This window comes from Dasypus novemcinctus, chromosome 9 (genome assembly GCF_030445035.2).
Source record: "Dasypus novemcinctus isolate mDasNov1 chromosome 9, mDasNov1.1.hap2, whole genome shotgun sequence".
In the NCBI taxonomy this organism is placed as follows: Eukaryota; Metazoa; Chordata; class Mammalia; order Cingulata; family Dasypodidae; genus Dasypus; species Dasypus novemcinctus.
The window spans coordinates 111,147,636-111,175,184 of record NC_080681.1 but is presented as its reverse complement, the minus strand read 5'-3'; the positions used below and the strand labels follow the sequence as shown (position 1 = coordinate 111,175,184).

The 27,549-nt window shown below is 41.3% G+C and overlaps 1 protein-coding gene across 9 annotated transcripts in view; it reads right to left on the bottom strand.

The window, feature by feature from the left end:
- Nucleotides 1-4,295, bottom strand: part of HMGCL (3-hydroxy-3-methylglutaryl-CoA lyase) — a 30,413-nt gene extending 26,118 nt beyond the window's left edge. For 3 of the 9 annotated variants that reach the window (XM_071217663.1, XM_071217666.1, XM_071217668.1), the window contains exons 1-3: nt 4,193-4,282; nt 2,030-2,090; nt 570-653 (exon numbers count right to left, since the gene is read on the bottom strand). Coding sequence is in view for 3 of the 9 variants with exons in the window: in XM_004465404.4 (XP_004465461.2) it covers nt 570-653; nt 4,193-4,252 (144 nt within the window). In the remaining 6 variants the exon portion in view is untranslated. Of the gene's footprint in view, nt 1-569; nt 654-2,029; nt 2,091-4,192 lie in introns of those variants that run through there. The other 6 variants (XM_004465404.4, XM_004465405.5, XM_071217665.1 and 3 more) reach the window with 4 other exon arrangements.
- Nucleotides 4,296-27,549: the final 23,254 nt, after the last annotated feature.

Here is a 27,549-nt window from a genome sequence, read left to right as displayed (position 1 = left end):
ATTAAAATAAACATAGTATTTTATAACTTGCTTGAGTCAATTAATTTATTCCTATATTATTAACAGCTCTATAATATTCCATTTTATGAAAAGTCCATCACATATTTGCCTAGCCCTCCTCATGCTGAACATTTAGGTGGTTTCCAGCTCTTCTGTGTTTACCAACAGGGTCGTGAGGAACTCCCCCAAGGCTAAATCTCTGCATGTACTCTTCAATGGCTTCACCTGGATAAATCCCTTTACACGTAATTGCTAGATCACTTTTCAGTTGTGTATATTTTTCCCATCTCTCTTGAGATGCTTCATTGATGCCCTGCCCCTCAAGTGCCTTTTCCATGCTCTGCCTATTCAAATCCTATCCCTTTAGCACTCATCAGCCTCCCTGTTTCACTGGCCTTGAGTTGGACCTGGTGACACCAAACCTGTTGCACGGCCATCTGAGAATGTTTAACTGTCATGGTGCCTTCCTGCCCTAAGTCCCCTCTCTTCCCCTTCCCCACTGCACCAACTACATGGAATAACCAAAGCAGAAGCTCAAAAAACCTTTTTTGGTTTATTTTCATCTTTACCTTTTCATTCTGCAGTCCGTCCCGGGGACCAACTTCCACAATTTTCACCTGCTTTGGGATTGTGTCCACAGATGAAATGCTGAACTTCAGTTTAAAAGAAGAAAGAAAAATAACAAGAAAAGATTGTCACATTTCTCTAGGGGAATAACCCTGAAAGAAGTAATTCATCTTCACTAATACTGAGACAACAAGAAATATTTCTTACTGCTTAATTTACAACTGGTCTATTTTAAGAATTAGCAAGAATTATTCTAGAAATAAGAACGTGCAATAGATTCATGCTCTCAATATAGGCACTCCCCTGAAGTCCAGCCTCATACTCCCAACTGCCTACCTGACAGCTCCATTTGCACCTCTAACTTGGCAGCCCCGAAACAGAACTTGTTAATTCCTCCCAAAGCCCAGCCTGACCCCATCCTTTCTGCCTCCAAAAAAGGCATAATCATGTACCACATTGCTAAGCCAGAACCCTGACTCGTCCTCTGTCCTCATTCACCATAGACTCTAAGGGACTGCACGATTTGGCTCTTGTCGACCTCAGTAACCTCCTCACTTGTTCCTACCATTTCTGTCCATCCCCACTGGGTCACTATACTCCCATCCCATGGGCCTTCTCTCTTCCCAGCAGGGCCTCTGGGCTTACTGTCCCCTCTGCCAGAATGCTCTTCACCTGGCTCTTCTTCTGGCTGGATTCTTCTCATGTTTCAGTCTCAGAGAGGCCTCCTCTGACCTTCTTTGTAAAGTTGCTGCCCACTGTCCCCATTATTTCAGTACTATAACTATTTCCTCCAGTGCACTGCAAATAATGCCTCCTCAGTGTTTCTTCCAGTAGAATATAAGCCCTATGAGGGACTATGTTTGCCTTGATCTCTACTTCATCCCTAGTGTTTGGCACTATGGTTGGTACAAAGTAGGCACTCATTAAAAGTCACTGAGGAGAAGTGGATTTGGCTCAACTGATAGAGAGTCCGCCTACCACATGGAAGGTCCAGGGTTCAAATCCAGAGCCTCCTGACCTATGTGGTGAGCTGGCCCACGCACAGTGCTGCTGTGCTCAAGGAATGCTGGCCACACAGAGATGCCCCCGTGTAAGGGTGCCCTCCCCCACGGGTAAGGAGTGGCCCCTGTGCAAGGAGAGCCACCCCCCACGAAACTGCAGCCCGCCCAGGAGTGGTGTCACACACACAGGAGCTGACGTAGCAAGATGATGCAACAAAAAGACACAGATTCCTGGTGCTGCTGACAAGAATACAAGTGGACACAGAAGAATACACAGAGGATGGACATAGAGAGCAGACAACTGGGGAGGGAGGGAGAGAAATAAAGAAAGAAGAGATCTCAAAAAAAGTCACTGAGGCAACAAATAAATGCTCGAAGGTCATAGCTGGCCCAGAGGAGAGCAGCTATGGGGTGTGGAGAGCAGATAGTCCTCAACCTTGAGGGAGGAAGCAGATTCTAACCTTAGGCTGGCCGATGAAAAGAATAATCTGACGGGATATGACCGCTCAGCAGCTGAAAACACTAAAAAAATAAAATTAAAAAGCCTGAGTCTCCTCCCCACCAAGTAACAGATGCTTCTTTGCCCTATTTCCTCTAGCCATCTTAATTCTACAATTCTTCCAATTAACTTTGTTTTACCAAATTTAATCTGGATAAACAATGCCGTGGGGCAAAGGGAAAGGTGCATTATGCAATCTGCTAAGGATCCCAAACCCTCAAGTTCTGAACCCCTTACAGAAGGAAATACTCTGCTACGAATCATCTGGCACTTGAACAACTCACGTGAACTGGCCTTGGCTTTAGCCAGCAAAGCTTGGCTTTAGCCAGCAAAGATACTAAGACCATGGGCCGTTGAATTTTATGAAGGCAAGGACTTCGTTTTATTCACTGCTGTATCCTCACGGCCCTGGGATACAGTAGGGACTCATTAAGTGTCTGTTGAATGTTGCTGAAATACCATATAATCTGCTTTCAAGTTCCTTTTGTAGATCAGAATAAACTCAATTCTACTTCTTTCCCCACAATAGGCCTTCATATAATAACAAAATAATTCACATTTACTAAGTACTTAATATTTTCCAGGCACTTACAAGAGGCTTTCACATGTTAACCCATATCATCTTCTCAACAACCTTATTATATAGGAATGACTATAATCCCCATTCTACTGTGAGAAATCTAAGGTCCAAAAAGATTCAGCAACTTTCCAAAGGTCACAGGCCAGTAAGACACTGTGCTAAAATCTGAACGTAGCTGTGTAGCTCTAAAGCACATGCTCCTAGCTGATAGGCTATATTGCCTCATTGCCACCCTTCCCTCCCAGTCTTCTGTTCTCCTGGTTAAATAGCTCCTCTATAAAGTTCTGCCTAGAGATGATCCTATCTCACCACATAAGTCCTGTGTCACTGCTTCCAGGGCTATCAATATTCTTAAGCATCAACAAGAATATTGATAAACCCTCATGCTATCTAATGACAAAGGTACTTCATTTAACGATAACTTTACATTTCATTATCTCAACTGGATGGAGAAACTGAGCCTCAGAAAGATTACCCTCAATCACATATGTAGGAAGTGATGGAGATTGGACTTGAACCCAAGTCTGGTTTTGATACCAAACCTATGCTAGTAAACCAATGATGTACCTATCATCATCACTTCATTTCACCAGGGATTTTTTCAAAGCATTATTAATTCTACCATCTCACTTGCTTCTAACTCTTGAAGTTGGAATTAACCATCTTCATTTACACATGAGTAACTGGTGGATATGGGTGGGCTAGTGAAGACATTAAAATGGCCCTCTATGAGAGGCACACTGTCAGGATAGGTGTAGTTTTTCTCATTATGCAGCTATAACTCCTAAACTCTCTAGTTATCACCACTTACTAAGTGGTGATCACTTACCAAGAGCCAAGACAATGCCAAATGCTTTACCTACATTTTCTTCTATCTCCAAAACAACCCTGAGGTAATGTTATTTTATAGCTGAGAGAGTTTCAGAGGGTAATTAACTGTCGCTCAGCTTAGAAAGAGACAGAGCCACCCTAGCTTGAGTCCATCGTAAAACTAACTAGGACTCCCACACTTCCCATGCACTCGCGGAACTTGGAGTGAGAGAACAATTCCAAGGGAATCGCAGCCTGGCCCCCCACAGCCCAAGTCCTGCTCGGTAGGTGAGATACCTCCCCAAACGCCTCCAAAAGCAACAAGAACTGAGAATGGAGGCGGCAAGACCGGACGCCTTCCTTTTTCCACGTGGAAGGGGGAGAATGTTTGTGATTTTCATTAATGAGTAGCTTGGAAAGGTCTGAAGTTCAATTATAGGAGAACGGAGTCAGGGTCACCGGGAATAACCTTGGCCTGGGAATCAGGACGCCTGGGTTTGCGTCCAGGACTCCGTGACCAAGGCACGTCGTTTCCCCTCTCCAGTCCTCAGTTTCCCATATCCCTCAAGAGAGGTGGGCAGGACAATGACGGTCTAAGCCTCCGAGGCCCTCCCGACTCTGGCCTAAGGAGCTGTCCGGCTTCACCTCTCGGAGAGCAGCCACCACGGGCCAAGCCTGCGACCCTGACCCCTACGGTGCCTGCGGGGCCGCCCCCTAGGCGGGCGGGGCACTTACAGCCCGGAGCGACGCCAAGCCCACCAGTCCCAGCGGCAGCGCCCTCCTCACTGTCGCCATCTTGGCCCAGCTTCCCCTGCGGCCGCCCAGCTGCGTCCCACGTGACTTCTGACCTCGGTCTGAGCGCGGGGGCGGCACCGACCCGCCCTCCGGGGCGGGGACTCCGGCGCGACGGAGGTGTCACCCTACGCTGGCTCCGCCCGCGACCTCTCGAGGTGTTTGTTCCTTCTGGCTAGTTCTGCTTCCTTACTGGTTCTTATTTACTGGGCGCCCAGCGTATACTAGGCAGGGCGAGGCAATAATAATAGAAAGATGAGCAAAAATTAACCCAAGTGTCTGGCTCCAGGGGTTTATAGTCGTGTGGAAAAAGACACAAGAGTAGCGCACAATAGTTGTGTAATTACTAACTTTGACAGTAATAAGAGGCAACACTTACTCTTTGCCATGCACTGTTCTGAGTTCTTTGCACGTATCAACTCGAAATTCATGACGATTTTCAGGATTCGAATGTGGGCGGGTAAGTCCAGAGAAGGAAGCTTCTTTTGATTTCATACCTTGAAAGAGCAATAAGATCTGACCAGGTGGAGAGGATGCCTTGCAGAAAGACGGAACTAAGCATGTGCAAACGCGGGAAGGCAAAGAAGTCAAATGCTTAGAGCAGTGTTTTTCAACTGCATGTTCTGACCCCTGCATTGGTCATAAAATCATTTGGCACTGTGCGGATATCCAATTGATGATTGCACTCTGGCACTCTCCAGGCGAGGCAGAGAAGGCACTCTTCTTACCTTCGAGAGCTCAGGTTTTAGTTAGGAAGAGAACAAAACATTTTAAGTATCGGCACTGGACATTTCCTCCATCATAACACTTGGAATACTACTCAAAGAATGCTCAGCCTTGCAGCTAGTACTCTGCCCAGGGATGCTAGCATGGTGGCTAATAAATGTGACTGTCCTTAGACCGCCCCTAGTTCCTCCCTCTCCCAACTGTATCACAGAGGACCTGCTGCACTCAGTTCCCTGTCTGCTCCCTGAAAGCACTTGCTGGCAAATTCTGCAAAAGTAAATTATTTATAAGCCCAGTGTCTAAATAACTTGTCTGAGATGATGTGGCAGTTTGATACTATTTGTGAATTCCAAAAAGACATCTAGGAAAGTGGATGTGGCTCAACTGATAAGAGTGTCCGCCTACGATACAGGAGGTCCAGGGTTCGATACCCAGGGCCTGGTGGCCCATGTGGTGAGCTGGCCCATGCGCAGCACTGCCACGTGAAAGGAGTGCCGTGCCACGCAGGGGTGCCCCCCACGTGGGGTTGCCCCGTGCACAAGTAGTGTACCCAGCAAGGAGAGCCACCCTGTGCGAAAAAATGCAGTCCGCCCTGGAGTGGCACAGCACACATGGAGAGCTGACACAGCGAGATGATGCAACAAAAAGAGATACAAGGAAGCGGCTGTGGCTTAATCAGTTGGACTCCCATCTACCATATGGGAGGCCCTGGGTTTGTGTTCCAGGGCCTCCTTGTGAAGGCAGTCCCACCTCCAAGCGCTGCAGAGCACCACGGAGAGCTGACTCAGCAAGGCGACACAACAAAAAAGGGAGACAAGCAAAAAAACACAGAAGAGCGTGCAGCAAATGGACACAGAGAGCAGACAGCAAGCAAGCCGCAAGGGGGGAGGGGAAATAAAATAAATAAATACAGACATAGAAGAACGCACAGTGAATGGACACAGAGAGCAGACAGCATGCAAAAAAGCCACAAAGGAGGGCTAAAAAAAATTATTTTAAAAAAAAAGGAGACACAGATTCCTGGTGCCACCTGACAAGAATGTAAGCAGACACAGATGAACACACAGCGAATGGACACAGAGAGCAGACAATGGGGTGGGGGAAGGGGAGAGAAAGAAATAAAATAAATCTTAAAAAAAAAAAGAGATATAGATTATGTTTGTAAACTTGTCTGTTTCTCTGGACGTGATACCCTTTGATTGTATTAAATTCAAAGGTTTTACATTTACTTAATTAAATCAAGATTAGGGTGAGTCAGGGCTGAGTACCTGCCCCATTGGTGGGCTATATAAATGAACATTCAAGGAGAACACACAGTATAAAACACAGTAAAAGAAAGAGAGAGCTCCAAAGATATGGCACAGGAGAGAATCTTGACCTTGGGCTCTGGAGAAAACTGAGCCATTCACCTGAGAGTTTGCAGTTGAACAGACCAGAGCCCTGAGCAGCTGAGAAGAGCCTGGAAAGAAATGAGCCCTCAGGCCTGCAGCTGAAATTGGAAGAAGCTGGGCCCATGAAGCCTTAAGAGGAAGAAGGAAGGAGAGACCAGGAGAGATTGCCTGCCATCTTGCTTGTGGCAACAGAATTCAGTGGAAGTAACCTTGAGTTGGATTCTTTAGGGCCTTGTAACTGTAAGCTTTTACCCCCAGATACATGCCCTTTATAAAACCCAACAGATTTGTAGTACTTTGCCTCAGCACCCCTTTGGCTGGGTAATACAGATGAGTGTCTAAAGGGCAGAGACTCAAACTGCTTGTTCATTGTGGGGTCCCCAATACTGGCATGTGCTTGACTCTAAGTAAATATTTACTGAAAGAGTAATACTAGCTGACAAGTGTGTACTAGACTTCGCTCAGAGTCATCCTCATTTGACATCTTGTTTTAACCAAAGGTGCTTTTTTTTTTGCACTTGTTTTTTTAAAATATATCAGTCATGACATATTGGAGCTTTATGTGAGTTATTTATAACAAAGTCTATGTAGCAGTTTGATATTATTGATGAATTCCAAAAAGAAATATCGGATTATGTTTATAAACTGATCTCCTCCTCCGGGCATATTAGATTATATTGGATTCATAGGTTTACTTGATTAAGGGATTATGTAAACCTCTTGTGCCAGTAGGGCACATCAAAGTGTGGGGACTCACAGATAAAAGGCATGGCAAAGGACAGAGTTGAGGGTTTTCTGATGTTAAAGTTTGATGCTGAAGACTTCAGCTGGAGTCCCGGGAAGTAAGCTCACAGAGGAAAGAGAAACTGGCCCCAGGAAGAAAGGAACCTTGCACCCAGAGAAAAGCAAGCCCCAGGAGCGTAGGAACCCAGGAAGCCTGAACCCTCATGGTCGTCGGCGGCCATCTTGCTCCAAGTAGACTTTGGTGAGGGAAGTAACTTATGCTTCATGGCCTGGTATCTGTAAGCTCCTACCCCAAATAAATACCCTTTATAAAAACCAACCAATTTCTGGTATTTTGCATCAGCACCCCTTTGGCTGACTAATACAGTCTGCAAGATAGATATTACTGTTTCCATTTTAGAGATGAGGAAACTGAGCTCAAAAGAGGTTAGATAACTTTCCTAGGATCATATATGGTAGGTAAGTTCAGAGCAATGTGGAACTCCAGAGAGCAGACTTTCTTCACCTAGTGCTAGCACTACATTGCTCTTTCCTTTTCTTTTTCTTCCAAGCTCAACAAAGAATATGAAACATTTTACTAAAAGAGCTAGGACTGCTATTACTAAGGTACAACCCTGTGCTATGTGCTGGGAATTCAGCACAATTACATGCAACTTCCTCAGACCTTCAGGTTTTATGGTGATAGGTTTTCACTGGGCTTTTTTTTTTTTTAATTGTTTTGCCTTATGGCACAAGTTGTGCAAGCAAAGGGCTTAATACTTTGCTTTTGGCAATAGGTGTATTTAACTACAGTGGTGACCATAATTCAGTGACCATAATTCAAACACCAGTTGTTTTCATGAAAATTAACTTTATTTGTACTCAAATTGTAATTCTAATGCACAACATCAAATTTCTAATTATAGCTCTTCCTTAAATGCAGACAACCTCTTTCTTTTTGGAATATTTGTTTAAATCCACTCCTGCTTTTCTGAAAAAAGCTGTGAAAGTGGTGGCAGACTTTTTACACTAATGGAACTTGCTAGTATGAACGTTTACAAAAGTTTTGCATATTCTGGTTATAAAGCAAATTTCAAGTAACTGGTAACACGTATCTCATTAATTAGCTATAATGCAATTAAACTAGAACTAACAAAACCTTACATTTTGTTAACTCATGAGTAAAAGAAAAAATATGGAAATTAGGAAATACTTAGAACTGAATGTTAATGAAAATATAACATATCAGTAAGCCTTAAATATTTACACTGGAAAAGGCAACTGAAAGTTAATGAACAAAGTTTCTAACTCAAGATGTGAGAAAAAGAACAAGAGAAAAACTCAAGATAAGTAGAACGAAGGGAAAATTAAGAGATAGAAATTTGAATTACAACAAAGAGTATGATCCAGAAAAAAAAGGGAGGGGGTCTGGTTCTTTAAGACTAATAAAATGGACAAGACTTTGACCAGATCCTTCACCAAGAACAGCAGGAGTTTAAAAAGAGGACAAAAACACAGCATGTCAAAACTTAGGGGATGCAATGAAGACAGGGCTCAGAGGGAAATTTATAGTAATGAATGGCTAATTAAAAAAGAAGAAAAGTTCCAAACCAATAACCTAAATTCACATCTGAAGGAACCAGGAAAAAGAAGAGCAAACAAAACTTACAGTTAGTAGAAGGAAAGAAATAATAAAGATTAGAGCAGAAATAAATGAAATAGAGAATAGAAAAACATTGAGAGAATCAATGAAACCAAAAGTTGGTTCTTTGAAAAGATTGATAAAACGGACCAACTTTAGCTAAACTGACAAAATAAGAGAGGATGCAAATAACTGAAATTCAAAATGAAAGGGGGGGACAGTACCACTAATCTTGCAAAGAATACTATGCATAATTGTATGCCAACAAATTTGATTATTTAGGGAAAATGGAGAGATTCCCAGAAACATATGAGTTACTTAGACTGACTCAAGTAGAAACAGGAGAGCTTAAGAGACTTGTAACAGGGAAACGGACTTTGGCCCAGTGGTTAGGGCGTCCGTCTACCACATGGGAGGTCCGCGGTTCAAGCCCCGGGCCTCCTTGACCCGTGTGGAGCTGGCCCATGCGCAGTGCTGATGCGCGCAAGGAGTGCCGTGCCACACAGGGGTGTCCCCCGCGTAGGGGAGCCCCACGCGCAAGGAGTGCACCCATAAGGAGAGCCGCCCAGCGCGAAGGAGGGAGCAGCCTGCCGAGGAATGGCACCGCCCACATGAGAGGTCCACGGTTCAGTTCCCGGTGCCTCCTAAAGAAGACAAAGAGCTGGCTCATGGGCAGGCGTGGCAAGCTGACACAACAAGATGCTGCAACGAGAGACACAAGAAGAAAAAACATAACGAGAGACTCAACAAAGCAGGGAACGAGGTGGCTCAAGCGATTAGGCACCTCCCTCCTACATTGGAGGTCCTGAATTCAGTTCCCCATGCCTCCTGAAGAACAAGGAAGACAACAGACACAGCAAGTGCAAACAATGAGGGGAGTGGGGATAAATAAATAAATAAATAAATAAATCTTTTAAAAAAAGACTTCATAAAAAACCTGCAAACCAATTTCCCTTATGACTATAGATGCAAAAACCCTCAATAAAATACTAGCAAATCAAATTCAACAGCATATTAAGAGAATTATACACAATGACCAATGGGATTTATTCCCAGGAATGCAAGGGTATTTCAACATAAGAAAGTCAATCACCCTTTTAGAATGAAGGGATAAAATCATATTATCATCTCAATTGATGCAGAAAAGACATTTGACAAGATTCAACACCCTTTCATGATAAAAAAAATTCAGAAAAATAGGAATGGTAGGTAACTGCCCCAACATAATAAAGAGCATATATGCGAAGCCCAGAGCTAATATTATATTCAGTGGTGAAAGATTGAAAGCTTTCCCCCTGAGGTCAGGAACAAGACAAGGAGGCTGTTCACCACTGCTAGTCAGCATTGTACTGGAAGTCCTTACCAGAGCAATTAGGCAAGGAAAAGAAAAAGAAGAAGGGATCCAAACTGGAAAGGAAGAAGTAAAACTATCTCTATTCACAGATGACATGATCCTTTATACAGAAATCCCAAGAATCCACAAAAATACTACTAGATATGATAAACAAATTCAGCAAAGTTGGAGACTATAAGAATCAGTTATGTTTTTACATACCTACAAAGAATATTCTGAAATGTAAAAATTTTTTTAAGTCCCATTCACAATAGTTCCTAAACGAACAAATTTAACAAGGAATTGAAGGACTTGCACACTGAAAACTACAAAAATTGCTGAAAGAAATAAAAGAAGACCTAAATAATGACAAGACATCACATGTTCATGATAGGAAGACTTAATGTTATTAAGATGTCAATACTACCCAAAGCTATTTACAGATTCAACACAATAACTAGCAAAATCCCAGAAGCCTTTTTGCAGAAATGGAAAAACCAGTCCTCAAATTTATATAGAATCATAAGGGTCCCCAAATAGCCAAATCAATCTTACAAAGGAATAACAAATTTGGAGGACCCTCACTTTCCTAATTTCAAAACTTATTACAAAGCCACGTAATCAAAATAAGGTATGTGTTTCAACAAGTTCTCCATGAGACTCAGCTGCATCTAAGGTTAGAAAGACACTGCTTGTTATAGAGTGAGTGGGAAAGGGGACATAAAGCTGGAGAGATTGAAAAGAAACAGCAGGATATGGTTAGATTTCTGGAAGCCAACAAGATAGGTTTGAGAAAGGTGGCTATAACAATGTCAGAAAAACAGAGGCAATGAATGTGCAAAAATATCCCTTGGAAAAGAAGCCTCTCAGGGCAACTCTCTGCTACCTCAGATATTTAAGTGATGACCGATATGGTGATTATGACAGTCATTTTTTTTTAATCAAAGGAGAGCAACACAGTCTTTTCATTCTTAAGCCTAAAATCAAACGATTGGCATCAAATGCAGGCCTTAGAGAGGAAAAGTAAACAGATACCTTTTGAAGTGTCCTGTGGTACTCAGCAAGCACCTGCTCACTTAATGCATCGTCGTGATAAAAGCCACACGCACTCTCAGTAACTTTACTTGCCTTGGAAAAGATGTTTTTGGAAAATGTGGGTATAATAGGGATTGCCCTATTGCTTTAAGCCAAATCAGGACTGTAGTGGGTTTTTTCTTACTTTTGGACTTGCCTGCACTGCCTCACTCACCTGGAGGTACTGTAAACCGGTTACAGGTGTCCTTCCCTAATAATGACTAAAAGGATAAGTGGGTGATGCCATCAGAGAGAAAACGCTGGTTTCTGCCCTTGGTTGTGGTAGATGTCAGTATGGATCAAAATCACTTTTCTTGGCTCCCTTCCCCCACTCCCAAGGTATTAATTTGGGGTAAAACCCCTGTCTCACTGTAGTGACTGAAAGGGAACAGATATCGTGCTCGAGGTGCTTTTCTTCAGTGAATTCAGCCAGCAGAGCCCGCTTTGAATCTCCACTCTGGAGATTCAACACGGGCACGCAGGAAAGCCCACACTGAAACACCTCTGTGGAAAGGGGCGCTGACTCACGCCATCTGCTGGCCGGTCTGGAAACTGCATGGACAAAAACTGCTAGCGCTCTCTGTATCCAACCCCTGGGAGAAAATCTTACCCCATATGTGAGTCCGTGGTCAGGTTTTGAAAGTTAAAGCTGGGAAGTTTTAAAGACTGAGAGTAAGTTGAATAAAATACCAAAGAAGATCTGTGGGGGAAAAAAAACAGTAGGCAAGAGAGAGACATTAGCCATCAGAGTAAACACACCATTGTATTCAGATACCTAGACAGCAAGAAATTACAAGCCATACTAGGAAAAAGGAAGAAGTGGCCCAACCAAAAGAACAAACCAAATATCCTAAAGAGATACAGGATTTAATACAATTAGTCAGTGATAATCACACAACTCTCCTAAATCACTTCAAAGAATTTAAAGAAATAAGGGATAGTAAGAAGACACTGGAAAAGCTTAAAGAACAATTTGAAAGCCTGCAAAGAAAAGTAACAGATTTTATGGGAATGAAAGACACGATTGGATGTGATTAAAAATACATTAGAAGCACAGATTTGAATTGCTTGAAGACAAAATTAGTGATTTCAAAGACAGAATATCTGAACTGGAAAAGACAGGAGAACAGAAAGAGAAGAGAATGGAAAAAATGGAACAGCGTCTCAGGGAATTGAATGACAACGTGAAATGCACATTCGCATTATTGGAGTCCCATAAGGAGAAGAAAATAGAAAAGGGGTAGAAATATTTGAGGAAATATGACTGAGAACGTCGCAACCCTTATGAAGAACATAAATATCAATATCCAAGAAAGACAGTGCACCCCAAACAGAATAAATCTTAATAGATCTACCCCTAGACATCTACTATTCAAAATGATACATATCAGAGATAAAGAGAAGATTCTGAAAGCAGCAAGAGAAAAGCAAAGCATCACATATAAGGGAAACTCGATAAGATTAAATGCTGACCTCTCATGAGAAACCATAGAGGAGAGAAAAAAGTGGTATGATGTATTTAAGGTACAGAAAAAAAAATTCCATCCAAGAATTCTGTATCCAGCAAAGTTGTTCTTCAAAACTGAGGGTGAGTTCAAAGTTTTCACAGACAGACAAAAACGAATAGAATAGGTTACCAAAAGATAAAATTTGCAAGAGATATTAAAGGGGATGCTGCAGCCTGAAAGGAAATAGCAAGGGTGAGAGATATGGAGAAGAGTTTAGAAATGAAGATTATTAGGAAGGGTAAACTAAAGAATAAGAAGACAGACAACAGAGCAATATGACAGCAGAGAGCTGAAGGACAAAATAGATGCAGCAATTCAAAGTTTTCAAGTAGCCCTTTATATCTATCCAGTGAACCCTGAAATTTGGAAAGAAGACCTTTCTTGGGCAAGAACACTCCAGGAGCAGCAGAAAGTGGCACAAAGGATTAAACAGAGTGAATCATCAGAAGTAACAGATTTCTCACCAAAGTCAATTCCTGACTACGACTTTGAAAATGATGAGATTTTTGCTGTTTGTGCAGCTATTGCTGAGAAACAGAAGAGAGCTTCAACAAATAAAATAATGGTTATTGTGTCTGCTTCTGGGAGTTTAGAGACTGTCACTGAGAAGAAAGATGGTGCTCCATCACCTGATGGCTGTTTTTATCAAAGCCTGATAAAGGACAATGCATAGCATGAATTATTTGAAACTGTCTTTTTTTGATTATCATTTAAAGTTTTAGACATAGGGACATTTATTCTGGAGAAACAGGGCAAAACTCCTTTTTGTAAGATAAGTTTTAAAGATTTTTAAAGATGAAGCATATAAATCTAAATAGTAGCATTATTATATAGTATTTGGACTATGATAACTTCTGGTTTATACTTAAGATTAGAATTCTGAACAAAATGGTTTTGATGTATAAATTTAATTTAGTACAAATATATGGATGGATACATTTTAAAGACAACTTGAAAAGCAAATTCTTGAATAGAAAATAACTTGGTTAGTGTTATTAAAATGTTGCCTCATTGACTTTTGTTTTATGATAAAAGAAATAAGTGATTGCTTTCTCTCCTAGAAATATACTGCTGCTACTTTTCACTTTGTTTTCCTTGCTTCTGTAGAGTAAGATTATCTCAAGGCTTCAGTATTTCTAATATTCATTTTGATTCAAAGTTATGGTTTTATTATATGTGGAATCTTTGAGAGTTCAGGCAAAAATGCAATGCAAATGTGAACATTCTGAAGTTTCTCTTAATTCTGATTTGTGCTTAAGTTTTTGGCTTTAAAGAAGTTATAACAATGGTGGGAAGCGGACTTGGCCCAGTGGTTAGGGCATCCACCTACCACATGGGAGGTCTGCTGTTCAAACCCCAGGCCTCCTTGACCCATGTGGAGCTGGCCCATGCGCAGTGCTGATGCATGCAAGGAGTGCCGTGCCACTCAGGAGTGTCCCTGCAGGGGAGCCCCATGCGCAAGGAGTGCGCCCCGTAAGGAGAGCCGCCCAGCACACAAAAAAGTTCAGCCTGCCCAGAATGGTGCCGCACACATGGAGAGCTGACACAACAAGATGATGCAACAAAAAGAAACATAGATTCCCAGTGCCACTGACAACAACAGAAGTGGACAAAGAAGAACACGCAGCAAATAGACACAGAGAACAGACAACTGGGGCGGGGGGCGGAAGGGGAGAGAAATTTTAAAAAAAATTTTTTAAAAAAAGAAGTTATAACAGTGGTAATTCCCTCCTTTAGTATTTGTGTGATAAATGTCACTATGATGGCTTTATTTTTTAGATTATTACTGTAGATAGGTTAGTCCTTATCACAAGTGTCTTTTTTTTTAAATGAGTGTATTTTACAGATATATTATAATAAATTGTACGGCTGCATTTTAAAAAATAGGGGATGATATGGGAGAGGGAGGTGGATGTATGGGAATCCCTCATACTTTTGATGTAACTTTTCTATAATCTAAAACTTCTTTAAAAGTAAAGTTTACTCTATTTTTTAAAATCACTACTGTTTAAGCTACCTGGAGTGCATCCTTGAAATTTGTTTGTCAGGCTATTAAAATCTTTTGATCCTACAAAAAAGAAGCAATGTAGGTTGACAAAAAGCATTGACGATTTTTGCTTCAGACTCACAAACATCACAGTTCCAGTGCATTGTAATAACATCTATAGAAAAAGTTAGATGTCCTAGCCTTCTTTTTGTTATGGAAACTCTCAGCCCCATAAATCCTCCAAGCTCCTACAGATGTTTCCAAAAATCACTATTTCACAACATGTGATCAGAAGAACCAGGTTACAGGAATGAAAATAATTGTTATTTTGGAAAAAAATATGCTTCTTCATCTCTTGCATGGGGAAAGTTTCACCCAAATGCATAAGAATGTTTGTAAGATATATTTTAAGAGGTGCACAAATTGGGTAGTAAATTTTTAGGAAAATTGTTTAACATCTGAAAGCATTTTCAGCTCTAGCAATTTATTTATACATAAATGCACATATATTTTTAAATGCAGCTCCCCTAATACCTGCTTGTTCTATTTTGTGAAGGGATTATATATTTTTTTGAGAAAGGAAGATCTCGGTTAGATATATTTTGCGAAACCTTGATGAGGCATATTAAAAGATACCAATATTGTTGTACAATTTAAACTTTTTCCTGTATTTTTTGGAGGTACCAGAGAATGAACCTAGGACCTTGTACATGCAAAGTATGTACTCTACCACTGAGCTACACCCGCTCCTCTCTGGTACTTTTTATCATTCCTTTAACTTTGCCTCCTCATATTTCTGACCAGGGCACAGTGTCAGCTTTTTTCAGATTAATGTAGACACATGCTCTCATAAGAGCACATGAGCAGCATATACACAAAAGGGCAGAAGGCTGTCTAAAACGTAACTCCGAGTTACATTTGGCATGCCAACTCTCTTCTCCATGTGGAGTGGATGCTGATAAGAAATGATCATGCCTGCTTCTTTAGGGCAGAGGTCCCATTTCTGCATCCTTTTCCCACAACAGGGACACTTGTAATTTTCACAGATTTTTTTTTTAGGAGGTCCTGGGGATTGAACCCGAGACTTCATACATGTGAAGTACACACCCAACCACTAAGCTCCACTCGTTTTTAGAATATTTGTCAAATGTGGGAACAGCCTTGAATAAAATAAGCGCTCAGACGGTTGCCTAAAATATTCTATTTCCAGCTCATGGATGCTGCACCTGCCACTGGCATTCTGAGCAGAAAGTTTTGAGAAATTGAAAGAGCATAAGCATCAAAGCACTATCACCCTCCTGCTTGATAAATGTGGACTATTCTAATTGAACTTGTTGAATGCTGAAACTGAAATCCTAGCTGCATCTTTGCAGCCTGAGTCCACAACCAGAAGAAAACCACAACACAGATTTCTAATTGTTGAAATAGACACATATTCCATGACCCACAATTTTTACTTCAAGGAATACTATTGTCAAATCATGGATATTATAGTTAGTAGGCATTAAATAAGATGCAGGTCAAATTTCATGCGGCTAAAAAGAATTTTTTTTTCTTTTGAGCTGGGTTTTATATTTGATTATGTGAGTCTTCTGGTAACAGTTGTTTTTTTTAAAAATACAGCTATTTTTATTTCAACGTTACTATTATACAACTTAGCATTTAGTCTACCCTTGTCTTTGAGCTCCAACAACCATCTTGGAGGGACAAGTCTTTTGTGAGTTAGATTCTAGAACTGTAGGATTAATGCCACACTTTTCAGATTTAAACAAACACTACCCAGATTCGTTTGTCTTATACGTTTGAGCTAACCATCATATACCCAGCATCATGATACCAAACTAGATGGATTGTAGTGCTGAATTACTGCCCCTGGATACACACCATCCACTTCCCACCTTGCTTTTTTTTTTTTTTTTTTTTTAATCAGCAAAGCAATATAAGAGACCAAGCCTGGCTGATACTATTCTTGTGAGTGTGCTAGAAGCACATTGTGTGACGTTTATCCCAGTGCCTCCGTTCTCCAGAGTGCTGAAGAATTGTCCTGCAGGATCATGCCATGTTCTGAGAATGTTGTGTCTTTACTTGTGCTGTTCTACTAGCCAAATTTTGAACAGTAGTAATGATTTTCTTGTCCCTTCCTTTAACCAGCTGTCTATAGATTTTGATAATCACAGTCTTAAAAGTGCAGGAAAAAAGTGGATGGGAATTGCAGGCATAGGTATACTATCAAGGGCATTTTAATATAGAATTTAAACTTTATTTTCTGTAGTCTATTGGGGCAAAGGAAATATGCTGCTAAAAATCAAATGATGCCATTTTAAAATTAGTTACAGTACAAAATCCCATCCTTTTAAGTATCTGAAGACCAGAAGAAAAGTTAATTGGGGAATTTTTTTCCCTCAAAATCTGGTGTTGTTTCAAAATCAAAAAGGAGGAAAAAGACCTTCCCCCCAGATCTAATATATTTCAGATATTTTAAAGATATAATTTTAAAGATATAACACTCCCACACAAGGCATTTTTATACTATATGAATTTAATAATGAACAATTAACTAAACTTACTTTTATCTTCTGTTATTGAAAGGTACCTGTGGCAGTTTGATATTATTGATGAATTCCAAAAAGAAATATTGATTATGTTTGTAAACTGATCTGTTCCTCTGGGTGTGTTCTGCTTTGATTGTATTAAGTTCAGAGATTTCAGTTTTACTTGATTAAATTAAGATTAGGGCTTTGATTCAGCCATATCAGTAGGATTTTGAATCCACACTCCCTTGGTGGGCGGACACTACACAGAAAATGACACTTTGGTGAGGGAAGTAACTTACTCTTATGGCCTTGTGACTGTAAGCTTCTACCCCAAATAAATTCTCTTTATAAAAGCCAACAGATTTCTGGTACTTTGCATCAGCACCCCTTTGGCTGACTAATAGAGTACCAAAGCGTCTTTCTCTTTTGTTTGTTTGATTTTATTATGGGGCTTTGTTTTTCTAGAAATGCTTTTTATTTAGCAGCTTTTCTTAAGTACCAGGGTTTACTTTGACTTACATAATCATCATTTTTAGATTTCAATTTGTATATATTTTTCTCTAAAGACATTGGTGAAATTACCAATTTTTAATTTAGCATAAAAGGGGAATAAATTATAGAAAACACAAAAAACAGTGTGATACTGGCATAAAGCTAACTATAAAAACCAATGGAATAGAACTGAGAGTTCAGAAATAAACCCATATATCTACAGCCAACTGATTTTTGACGAGGATGTCAAAAACATTATTGAGGAAAGAATGGTCTCTCCAACAAATGGTGCTGGGTAAACTGAAAATCCACTTGCAAAAGAATGAAGTTGGGGGAATGAATGTGGCTCAAGTGGTTGAGCACCTGCTTCCCACATGGGTTCAGTTTCCAGTGCCTCCTAAAAACAGAAAAACAACAGGCAAACAGATGGAAAAAACAATTTAAGGGAGACAATGGGGCTCAGTGATTGAGTGTTGTCTTCCCACAAAGTAGGTCCTGGGTTCATTTCCCAGCCCCAGTAATTAAAAAAAAAAATTACGTTGGATCCCTACCTCACACCATAAACAAAATGACCTCTAAATGGATCAAGGACTTAAACATAAGAGCTAAAACTCCTGGAAGAAAACAGGAAGGAACCTTCATACCCTTTGATTTGGTAGTGATTTCTTAGGTATGACACCAAAAACATGTGCAATTAAAGAAAAAGAGAGATAAAATGGACTTCTCCAAGAAAAAAAGACCTTTGTACTACAAAGGATACTATCAAGAAAGTGAAAAGACAACTCACAGAGTGGGAAATAATAATTGTGAACTATATATTTGATAAGGGTTTCATATCCAGAATAAATAAAGAACTGCTGTAACTCAACAAGAAGACAATCCAATTAAAAATAGGCAAAGGACTTCTTTAAAAAGATATACAGATGGCCAATAAGCACATGAAAGAATGCTCAACATCATTGGTCATCAATGAAATGGCATAAAGGAAATTATATCTGATGCCTTGTTATCCTGCCTGGCCTAGTCATGAGTTCCCCTTTTGAACAAACACCCCAGCTGGCCCTGTGCACAAGAGCAAAGCCTCCACCTTTACATCATTTGGAGGGTAAGGACCACCCTTAACTTCTCAGAATGGCCCTTGCCACTCCTTCTCTTTCATGCTACAGAATTTACTAGCAGGGCAGGTACTTCCATGTGGCTTGGATGATAAGAAGCTGCGGCAGCTTCTCCAAATGGCCCTTGCTGCTTCTATTTTTCACTTTATATAGTTTGAAACTGCTCATCCCAGATCCCTGAGAAAGCCCTCCCCCTGCCTCCTGAGTCACCACAAAGGCCAGAACCTGGGACCCACAGGGGTTCCTCTTTCCCCCTCCTTCAGAGACCCTCCCAGAAGCCTAGGTTAGGGCCTCTCCCCTGCCCCTGGCTGCCTCCTCCCTCTCTAGGGCCTTTGATCTAAGAAAGCCGTCCTTGGAGACATTCCTAGCTGGTGGCTGCCAGCTGTGTCTGCACCTCATCGCTCAAAGAACTGCTGTTTAACACCCAAAACAATCAAGAAAATGCAAATCAAAACCACAATGAGATACCACTTCACACCCACTGGGATGGTGTGTGGATCTGAATTTTTGTGGACCCTAGAAAATTATGTTCTTAAATTGAACCTGCTGTGAACCTTTGATTAGATTAGGTAGCTAGGGGCTGTTTGATTAGATTAGATAGTTAAGGGCTGTTTGATTAGATTGCTCCAGTAGGGTGTGGCCTAGGGTGGGTCTTAGTCCTCTTACTGGAATCCTTCATAAATGGAGGAATAAAAGCCACAGACACAGGGAGAAGAGCCGCAGTGACAGAGAGAAGCCTCCAGAAGTCGAAATCAGCAAACCTGAGAGAAAGAAAAGCCACAGATGGAACAGCGTGAAGAAGAACTAGCGACGAGGCTGAGAGGAGAAGGCAGAGAGGAGCCAATGCCTGCCGTGTGTCTGATTGCCTATAGCTGAGCTCAGGGAGAAAGTGAGCCAGAGGACAAGGCAGAGCCGGGCAGAGCCTCCATGCGCCTTGTCATGGGCAGGAGTCCAGGATCACCAGCAGCCGACCTTTGGGGAGAGAGCTTTGCCTGATGGCTTGATTTGGACATTTTACCCAGTCTCAGAACTGTAAGCTTTTAACCTAATAAATTCCCATTATAAAAGCCAACACACTTCTGGTATATTGCTCAAAGCAGCTTTTAAAAATTTATTTAAACAAGATTTATTTATTTATTTATACCCCCTACCCGCACCCCACCGTGTTGTCTGCTCTCTGTGTCCATTTGCTGTGTGTTCTTCTGTGTCTGCTTGTCTTCTCTTTAGGTGGCTCCAGGAACCGATCCTGGGACATACCGGAGTGGGAGAGAGGTGCTCAGTCTCTTGATCCACCTCAGCTCCCTGGTCTGCTGCATCTCTTATTGTCTGTCCTCTGTGTTTCTTTTTGTTGCATCATCTTGCTGTGCCAGCTCTCTGCTCGGACCAGCTTGCCATGTGGGCCAGCACTCCTGCGAGGGCCAGCACTCCACTTGGGCCAGCTCACTGCATGGGCCAGCACTCCTCATAGGCCAACTCTCTGCTTGGGCCAGCTTGCTGCATGGGTCAGCTTGCCTTCACCAGGAGGCCCTGGGAATTGAACCCCCGACCTCCTCTATGGTAGACAGGAGCCCAATTGCTTGAGCCACATCCACTTCCCTCAAAGCAGCTTTTAGCAAACTAAAGCAGATGGCGTGTTATAAAACAACAACAACAACAGAAAATATTAAGTGTTGATGGGGATGAGGAGAAATGGGAGTCCTTATACATTGCTGTCACACTGGAGAATGGTCCAGCCACTGTAGAAATAAGTTTTCTCAGAAAGTTGGAAGTAGAATGACCATATGACCTGGCAATCCCCCTCTTAGTATATTCCCCAAAGAGTTGAAACCAGGGACTCGAACAGATATTTTTATAGCAACATTATTCACATAGCCAAAAGTTGCAAGCAACCCAGTGTTCAAGAGATGAATAGATTAAAAAAATGTATGTAAACCCAATGGAATATTATACATGCTACAGTCTGGATGAGCCTTGAAGACACCATGTGGAGGGAAGTAAGCCAGACACAAAAAGACAGATATTGTGTGCTCTCACGCATATGAAGTTCCTAGAAGAAGCAAACTTCATAGAGACAATAGTATGTAGGTTACATTGGAGTGGGGTGAGGGATGGAGTGGAAAGAGGGAGTTACAGCTTGATATGTGAAATTTCTGTTTGAAGTGATGAGAAAGTAGGGGTAGTTGGTATCAGGGATGGTGGCACAATATCATGAATGTGCACTGAATTGTACACTGGTGGCTAAAAGGGGCAACTTTGAGTTACCATGTTTATTAATACAATAAAGGGAAACGGACTTTGGCCCAGTGGTTAGGGCGTCCGTCTACCATATGGGAGGTCCGCGGTTCAAACCCCGGGCCTCCTTGACCCGTGTGGAGCTGGCCATGCGCAGCGCTGATGCGCGCAAGGAGTGCCGTGCCATGCAAGGGTGTCCCCTGCGTGGGGGAGCCCCACGTGCAAGGAGTGCGCCCGTCAGGAAAGCCGCCCAGCGTGAAAAGAAAAAGCAGCCTGCCCAGGAATGGCGCCGCCCACACTTCCCGTGCCGCTGACGACAACAGAAGCGGGCAAAGAAATAAGACGCAGCAAACAGACACCAAGAACAGACAACCAGGGGAGGGGGGGAAATTAAATAAATAAATAAATCTTTAAAAAAAAAAAAATACACTAAAAAGATTTTTTTTTTAAAAAAGAGACCACACTGCAGAGTTTAAAGTACAAATTTACAGAAAATAACTGAAAATTTTGCTGAAATGGGTAATTTCTTAGAAAAGTATAACTTTTAAAAACTGGCTTAAAAAAGGAATCTTCACATGCTCTAGGATGGCTATAATCAAAATGACAGATAATTAACAAGTGTTGGTGAGGATGCAGAGAAATTGGAATCCTCACACATCACTGGTGAGAATATGGAATGGTGCAGCCACTTTGGAAAACAGTGTTTCGGTTTTATTTATTTACTGAGGTATGGGGGACCTCGTATGTGGGAAGCCAGTGCTCAACCTCTGAGCTACGCTGGCTCCCCTAGCTGGTTCTTTTCATTTGCTTGCTTGTTGTATGTTTTGTTTGTTTGTTTGTTTGTTTTAGGAGGCAGCAGGGACCAAACGTGGGACCTCCCCTATGGGAAACAGGAGCTCAATGGCTTGAGCCACATCCGCTCCCTGGAAAACAGTTTGACAATTCCTCAATAAGTAAAAGATAGTTTCCATATGACACAGCAATTCCACTCCTAGGTATATACCCAAAAGAAATGGGAATATATGTCCACATCAAAACTTGTGTACAATTTCATAGCAGCATTATTCTTAATAGCCCCAAAATGGAAACAACCCAAATGTCCAATAGAATCACTTTTGGCTGATGAATGAACAAATAAAAGTGGTATATCCATACAATGGAACATTATTCAGCCATTTTAAAAGGAACTGATACAGGCTACAATATGGATGAAACTTGAAGACATGCTATGCGAAAAGAAAGAAGCCGGACACAAAAGACTACATATTGTATCATTCCATTTATATGAATTGCCCAGAACAGGCAAATCTATAGCGGTAGAAAGTAGATTAGTGGTTGTCTAGGGCAGGGAGAGTGTCTGGGGGAAGCGAGGGGTGACTGCTAAAGGATATGAGGTTTCTCTTTGGAGTGATAAAGGTGTTCTGAAATTGTGGTGATGGTTGGACAACTTTGAGAATATGTTAAGAACCAATGAATTGTTCTTAATATATTAAATGGGTTAGTTGAATGATATGTGAATTATATCTCAATAAAGCTGTTAAAAAAAAAGAAAAAAAAAAAAAAGGAAAATAAAGGAAAGTTCCTGAGATGACCAACAATGGAATCCTTTGGGCCTCAAAGGACTAGTCTAACCTTTCTGCCTGCTCAAGTTTGGCCACCTAGGTCTATGGCCCCAAAAAGCCCCCACAGGTATAGGGTCTTGGGCCTGAACAAGGTCTTCTCAGCTGTATCTCATTTCTCCAGACAGCCACTGTGGCAGGATTGCCTTTCTTCAGGAACCGTGGTGGGGAAATTTCCAGCCCTTTAATGAATTTTTGCAGTAATTTTTGGCAGCTTCCTACCACATACACAGTGCAAAAATAATTTGTCAGCCCAGGACATCATGGCAGATGATAGCCAGTAGCCTCCCAATGTCCTGAGCTGAAGAGTTGAGCTGTGCCTTGGGCCTCAGTTTTGTAAGGGGTCCAATCCACTAGTCTTCACTGAAAACTATCCTGGCCTGGCCTGATAATTCCAATGCTAAATTATTCGAGAAAAGGTTGAGGGCAAAGCTTGTAAGGCATTCAGTTCAGTCGTCTCCAGTAAGAAAGCCCCTCCAAAGGGAATGTAATAGATGTAGGTTTGCTAGAGATTTTTAATACACTCTGGAAGGTTTAAGAGTTAGAGATAGACCATGGGCCTCCATTTCATAAGGAGTTCCATCCACTGTTTCCGAAGCAAACCATCGTGGCCTCTTGCCTTCCTCTGAGCCATTCTGTATGATCAGGGAAGCTGAAAAGAAACAACAAACCTCCAACTTTGATTTTTGTAAGGAGTTGGATCTACTGGTCTCCATTGGAACCATCCTGGAAGCATACTCAGTAGTTTGGCTTTACTCAAGACAACTGATGCTATATTGTAGAGCTGGGGACACATTTGGGACTCAATTTTGTAAAGACTTGCATCTACCCTTCTCCATTAGAACCATCCTTGAATTTTGCCCTACGGGCCAGATTTACTCCAGACATTTGATGCTAACATTGACTGCAGCTGCTTAACTTGTAACTGTAGCTGTTATTTTAGCTTATTTCCCTTACTTGTAACTGTAGTGCCTATCTAGTATTAACTGAACGATTTATAACAATGTTGACAATGTTGTAACCACATGCTTGCCCTTCCATTACAGCCCATTTGGTGAGCTTATTTCCATTCCTTTACTTGTTATCTTATGTTAACTGAGAGATTTACAACACTGTTGAACTAAATGCTTGTCTTCCTCTATAGCCACTTTATCCTTGCCTCAGTTGGCTTTTCACAGTTTTCAAGGGCTTCTCCGTGCTTGCACACTCCCTATTAACCAAAATGGAAACATAATCAATATCTGCCAGCATCACTATATTCACCTTCCTTTGTTTAAATCCCATAAAATCCCTAACCTCTTTAGACTCAAGAGACAGATTTGACCTTTTATTTTCCTGTCTCCTTGCTTGGCTGTCCAGCAATAAAAACTATTTCTTTTTGCAAAATCTTGGTGTCACTGCATTGACTTCTGTGCACATTGGGCAACAGACTCTTGCTTGGTTTGACATGGTTATGAATTCCAAAAATAGATATTGGATTATGTTTGTAATCTGGTCTGTACCTGAGCCTGATTAGGTTATGATTAGGGCTTTGATTGGGCCACATCATTAGGATGTTGAGTCCCCACCCCTTGGTGGGTGGGAACTCACAGATAAAAGGCATGGCAAAGAACAGAGCTGAGGGTTTCTGATGTTGGAGTTTTGATGTTGGAGTTTGATGCTGAAGTCTTAAGCTGGAGCCCCAGGAAGTCGGCATGTAAAGGAAAGAGAAGCAAGTCCCGGGAAGAGCACCTGAGCCAGGAGAAGAACACAGAGGAAAAGAGATGGCTTCTTAGACGTGGCAGAAACCCCAGGGAGAGAGACCTCATAGTCTACAGCTAACCTTGTGGAGAGACGCAAAGTCTAGAGAGCCTCATAGTCTATAGCTGATCTTGTGGAGAAAACAGAGGAGCTGAGCCCAGAGGAACCCAGGAAGCCTGAACCCTCACAGATGTTGGCAGCCATCTTACTCCAATACTTGAAAATAGACTTTGGTGAGGGAAGTACCTTATTTATTATTATTATTTTTTAAAGATTTATTTATTTATTTAATTTCCCCCCCTTCCCCTGGTTGTCTGTTCTTGGTGTCTGTTTGCTGCGTCTTGTTTCTTGTCCGCTTCTGTTGTCGTCAGCGGCACGGGAAGTGTGGGCGGCGCCATTCCTGGGCAGGCTGCACTTTCTTTTCACGCTGGGCGGCTTTCCTCACGGGTGCACTCCTTGCGCGTGGGGCTCCCCCACGCGGGGGACACCCTTGCGTGGCACGGCACTCCTTGCGCGCATCAGCACTGCGCACGGCCAGCTCCACACGGGTCAAGGAGGCCCGGGATTTGAACCGTGGACCTCCCATATGGTAGACGGACGCCCTAACCACTGGGCCAAAGTCCGTTTCCCGGGAAGTACCTTATGCTTATGGCCTGGTTTCTATAAGCTCCTACCCCAAATTAATACCCTTTGTAAAAATCAACCAGTTTCTGGTATTTTACATCAGCACCCCTTTGGCTAATACATTTGGTAACAATGCAATCTGGAATGTTTAAGAGTTGAGGGTACACCATGGGCATCAGTTTTATGAGGAGTTGTATCTGCCATTTTTTCATAATAGTCATTCTCATATCATGCACAACAGTGCAGATTTACTTGAAACTTTCAATCTATTAATATATAGGAGATTTTGAGTTGGGGACACACTTTGGGACTCACATTTGTAAGGAGGTGAATCTACCCCTCTCCATGCAAACCATCTTGGCCTGTCACTCTCCCACCTTGAGTTACTCCAGGTGTTTGGTACCTTCTGGAATACCCTGAGCTATGATTTTGTAAGGAGTTGCATCCACTTGCCTCCACTGAGAATGATTCCAAACTAACATCATCCAAGGAGCATTTACCAACTCAGATTTACTGGCAACATTCCACACGATCAGGAGCCTGAGGCGTGAAAAGTCCAGTAGGTGTGAGAGGCAGGCCTGGAGCCATCTTGTCACCTGGCATCACCTTCCAATGGGAAACAGCAGTTTGGGCCTTGGAGCTGCTATGAGTGGGTGCCTCTTGCATAATTTAATTTTTTTTTCTTGTAGGGAACATAGCTTTGGTTGTTTTGATAAATGTAATTTTGTCATTGTTTCTAGTTTCTGGAGTGTAGAAAACCAACTGAATTTTTTGCCAATTGAATTTTATTGATCTTGCACCCAACAGTTTGCTAAACTATGTTATTAATTTTAACAATTCATTTGTATATTCTTTGGAGACAATCACATCATCAGGGTACAATGACAGTTTGGTGTCAACCTTACTAATCCTTTTACCCCTTATTCCTCTTGTTTTACATAGATTAGAACCTCCCAAACAACACTGAATGCAGGGATACCGGACACTCAGGTCTCGTTTGTGATTGGAAAGGTTTAGCTTCTAACACCTCACCTTCACATATAATGTTTGCTGTAAATTGTTAATATACACCCAGTTCTAGTCCTGCTTTGTGAAGAGCTTTTCTCACAAATGTTTTGAATTTTATCAAAAGATTTTTTTGAAATTATTAGAAATATCACCTGGTTTTATCTGTTAATGTGGTGAACTCAGATTTTCCAATGTCAAAACATCTTTATATTCCTGAGACATCAATTTTGATATGACTTACTATGTTTTTATGAAGATTGCCTGGACTCAGTCTGCCGATATTTTGCTTAGAATTTTTTGCATCTATGTTCATGGGTGGATTGGTCTATCCTATTTACTCTCCTTGTATTATAAAGTGAGTTGTGGAATGTTCCCTTTTTCTGTTGTCTGAAAAACTCATTTTTAAGACTAAAATGATCTATTCCTTGGAAATTTTGTGGGGCTCAGGTGTAAAACTAGGTATATTTTCTTTGTGAGAAAATTGTGTACTATTGATTGTTTAAATGGTAAGCCTTGAAGGTTTTCTATTTTTTCCTTAAACCCTTTTTCTTAATGATATTTTCTATAAATGTGATCACACTTTCAAATTTTATTGGTAAAAAATCATCCATTATTGTTTCAATCTTGGCAATATTTGTAATTGTACTTTTTTATTCCTAAAATTGCATATCAGTGCCTTATCACTTTTATCCCTTGTCTATTTTGTTAGTATTTCAAATAATCATGTTTGGTCATGTGGATCATTTCTGTTTTCTGCTGCTAGTTCCAGCTTTTCATCTCACCACTTCTTTCTTTGGATAGGTGCTCTTTTGTGTTTCTTTCCCTAATTCCTTTTTTTCTTTTTTTTTGAAGATTTATTTCTCTCCCCTTGCCCCCCGTTGTCTGCTGTGTCCATTCACTGTGTGTTCTTCTGTGTCCACTTGCATTATCAGGTGGCACCGGGAATCTACATCTCTTCTTTGCTGCATCATCTTGCTACATCAGCTCTCCGTGTGTGCAGTGCCACTCCTGGGCAGGCTGTGCTTTTTTCACATGGGGCGGCTCTCCTTGCAGGCACACTCCTTGCGGGTGAGGCACCTTTATGCATTTCCCTAATTCCTTTATCTTGTCACTTAGCTCTCTAAATTTGTCTTTCTCAACATAAGCATTTAAAGCTATATATTTTAAGTATCTTTTTTATTTTTTTTAAAGCTACTAGTCTCACAAGTTTCAATACATAGTGTTTCCATTATCATTTTAAGTATTTTCTAAGCCCTCCTATGGGGTCTCCTATGATGAGTTATTTAGAAGTGTGTTTTAACATTTCTAACATACCACTTTTTTTCCCCCCAAGTTTTTATTATTGCCTTTTATGCTATAGATACACTACATAGTCTATATGATATAGCCTCTTTGGTATTTAGGATTTATAAATGTTCCAAATGTGGAGAAAGTATTTATTTCTTTTTTTTTTTCTTTTTAGGAGGTATGTGGGATTGAACCTAGGACCTCATACATGGGAAGCAGGCACTCAACCACTGAGCTACATCTGCTCCCCCATATATTTCTTAAA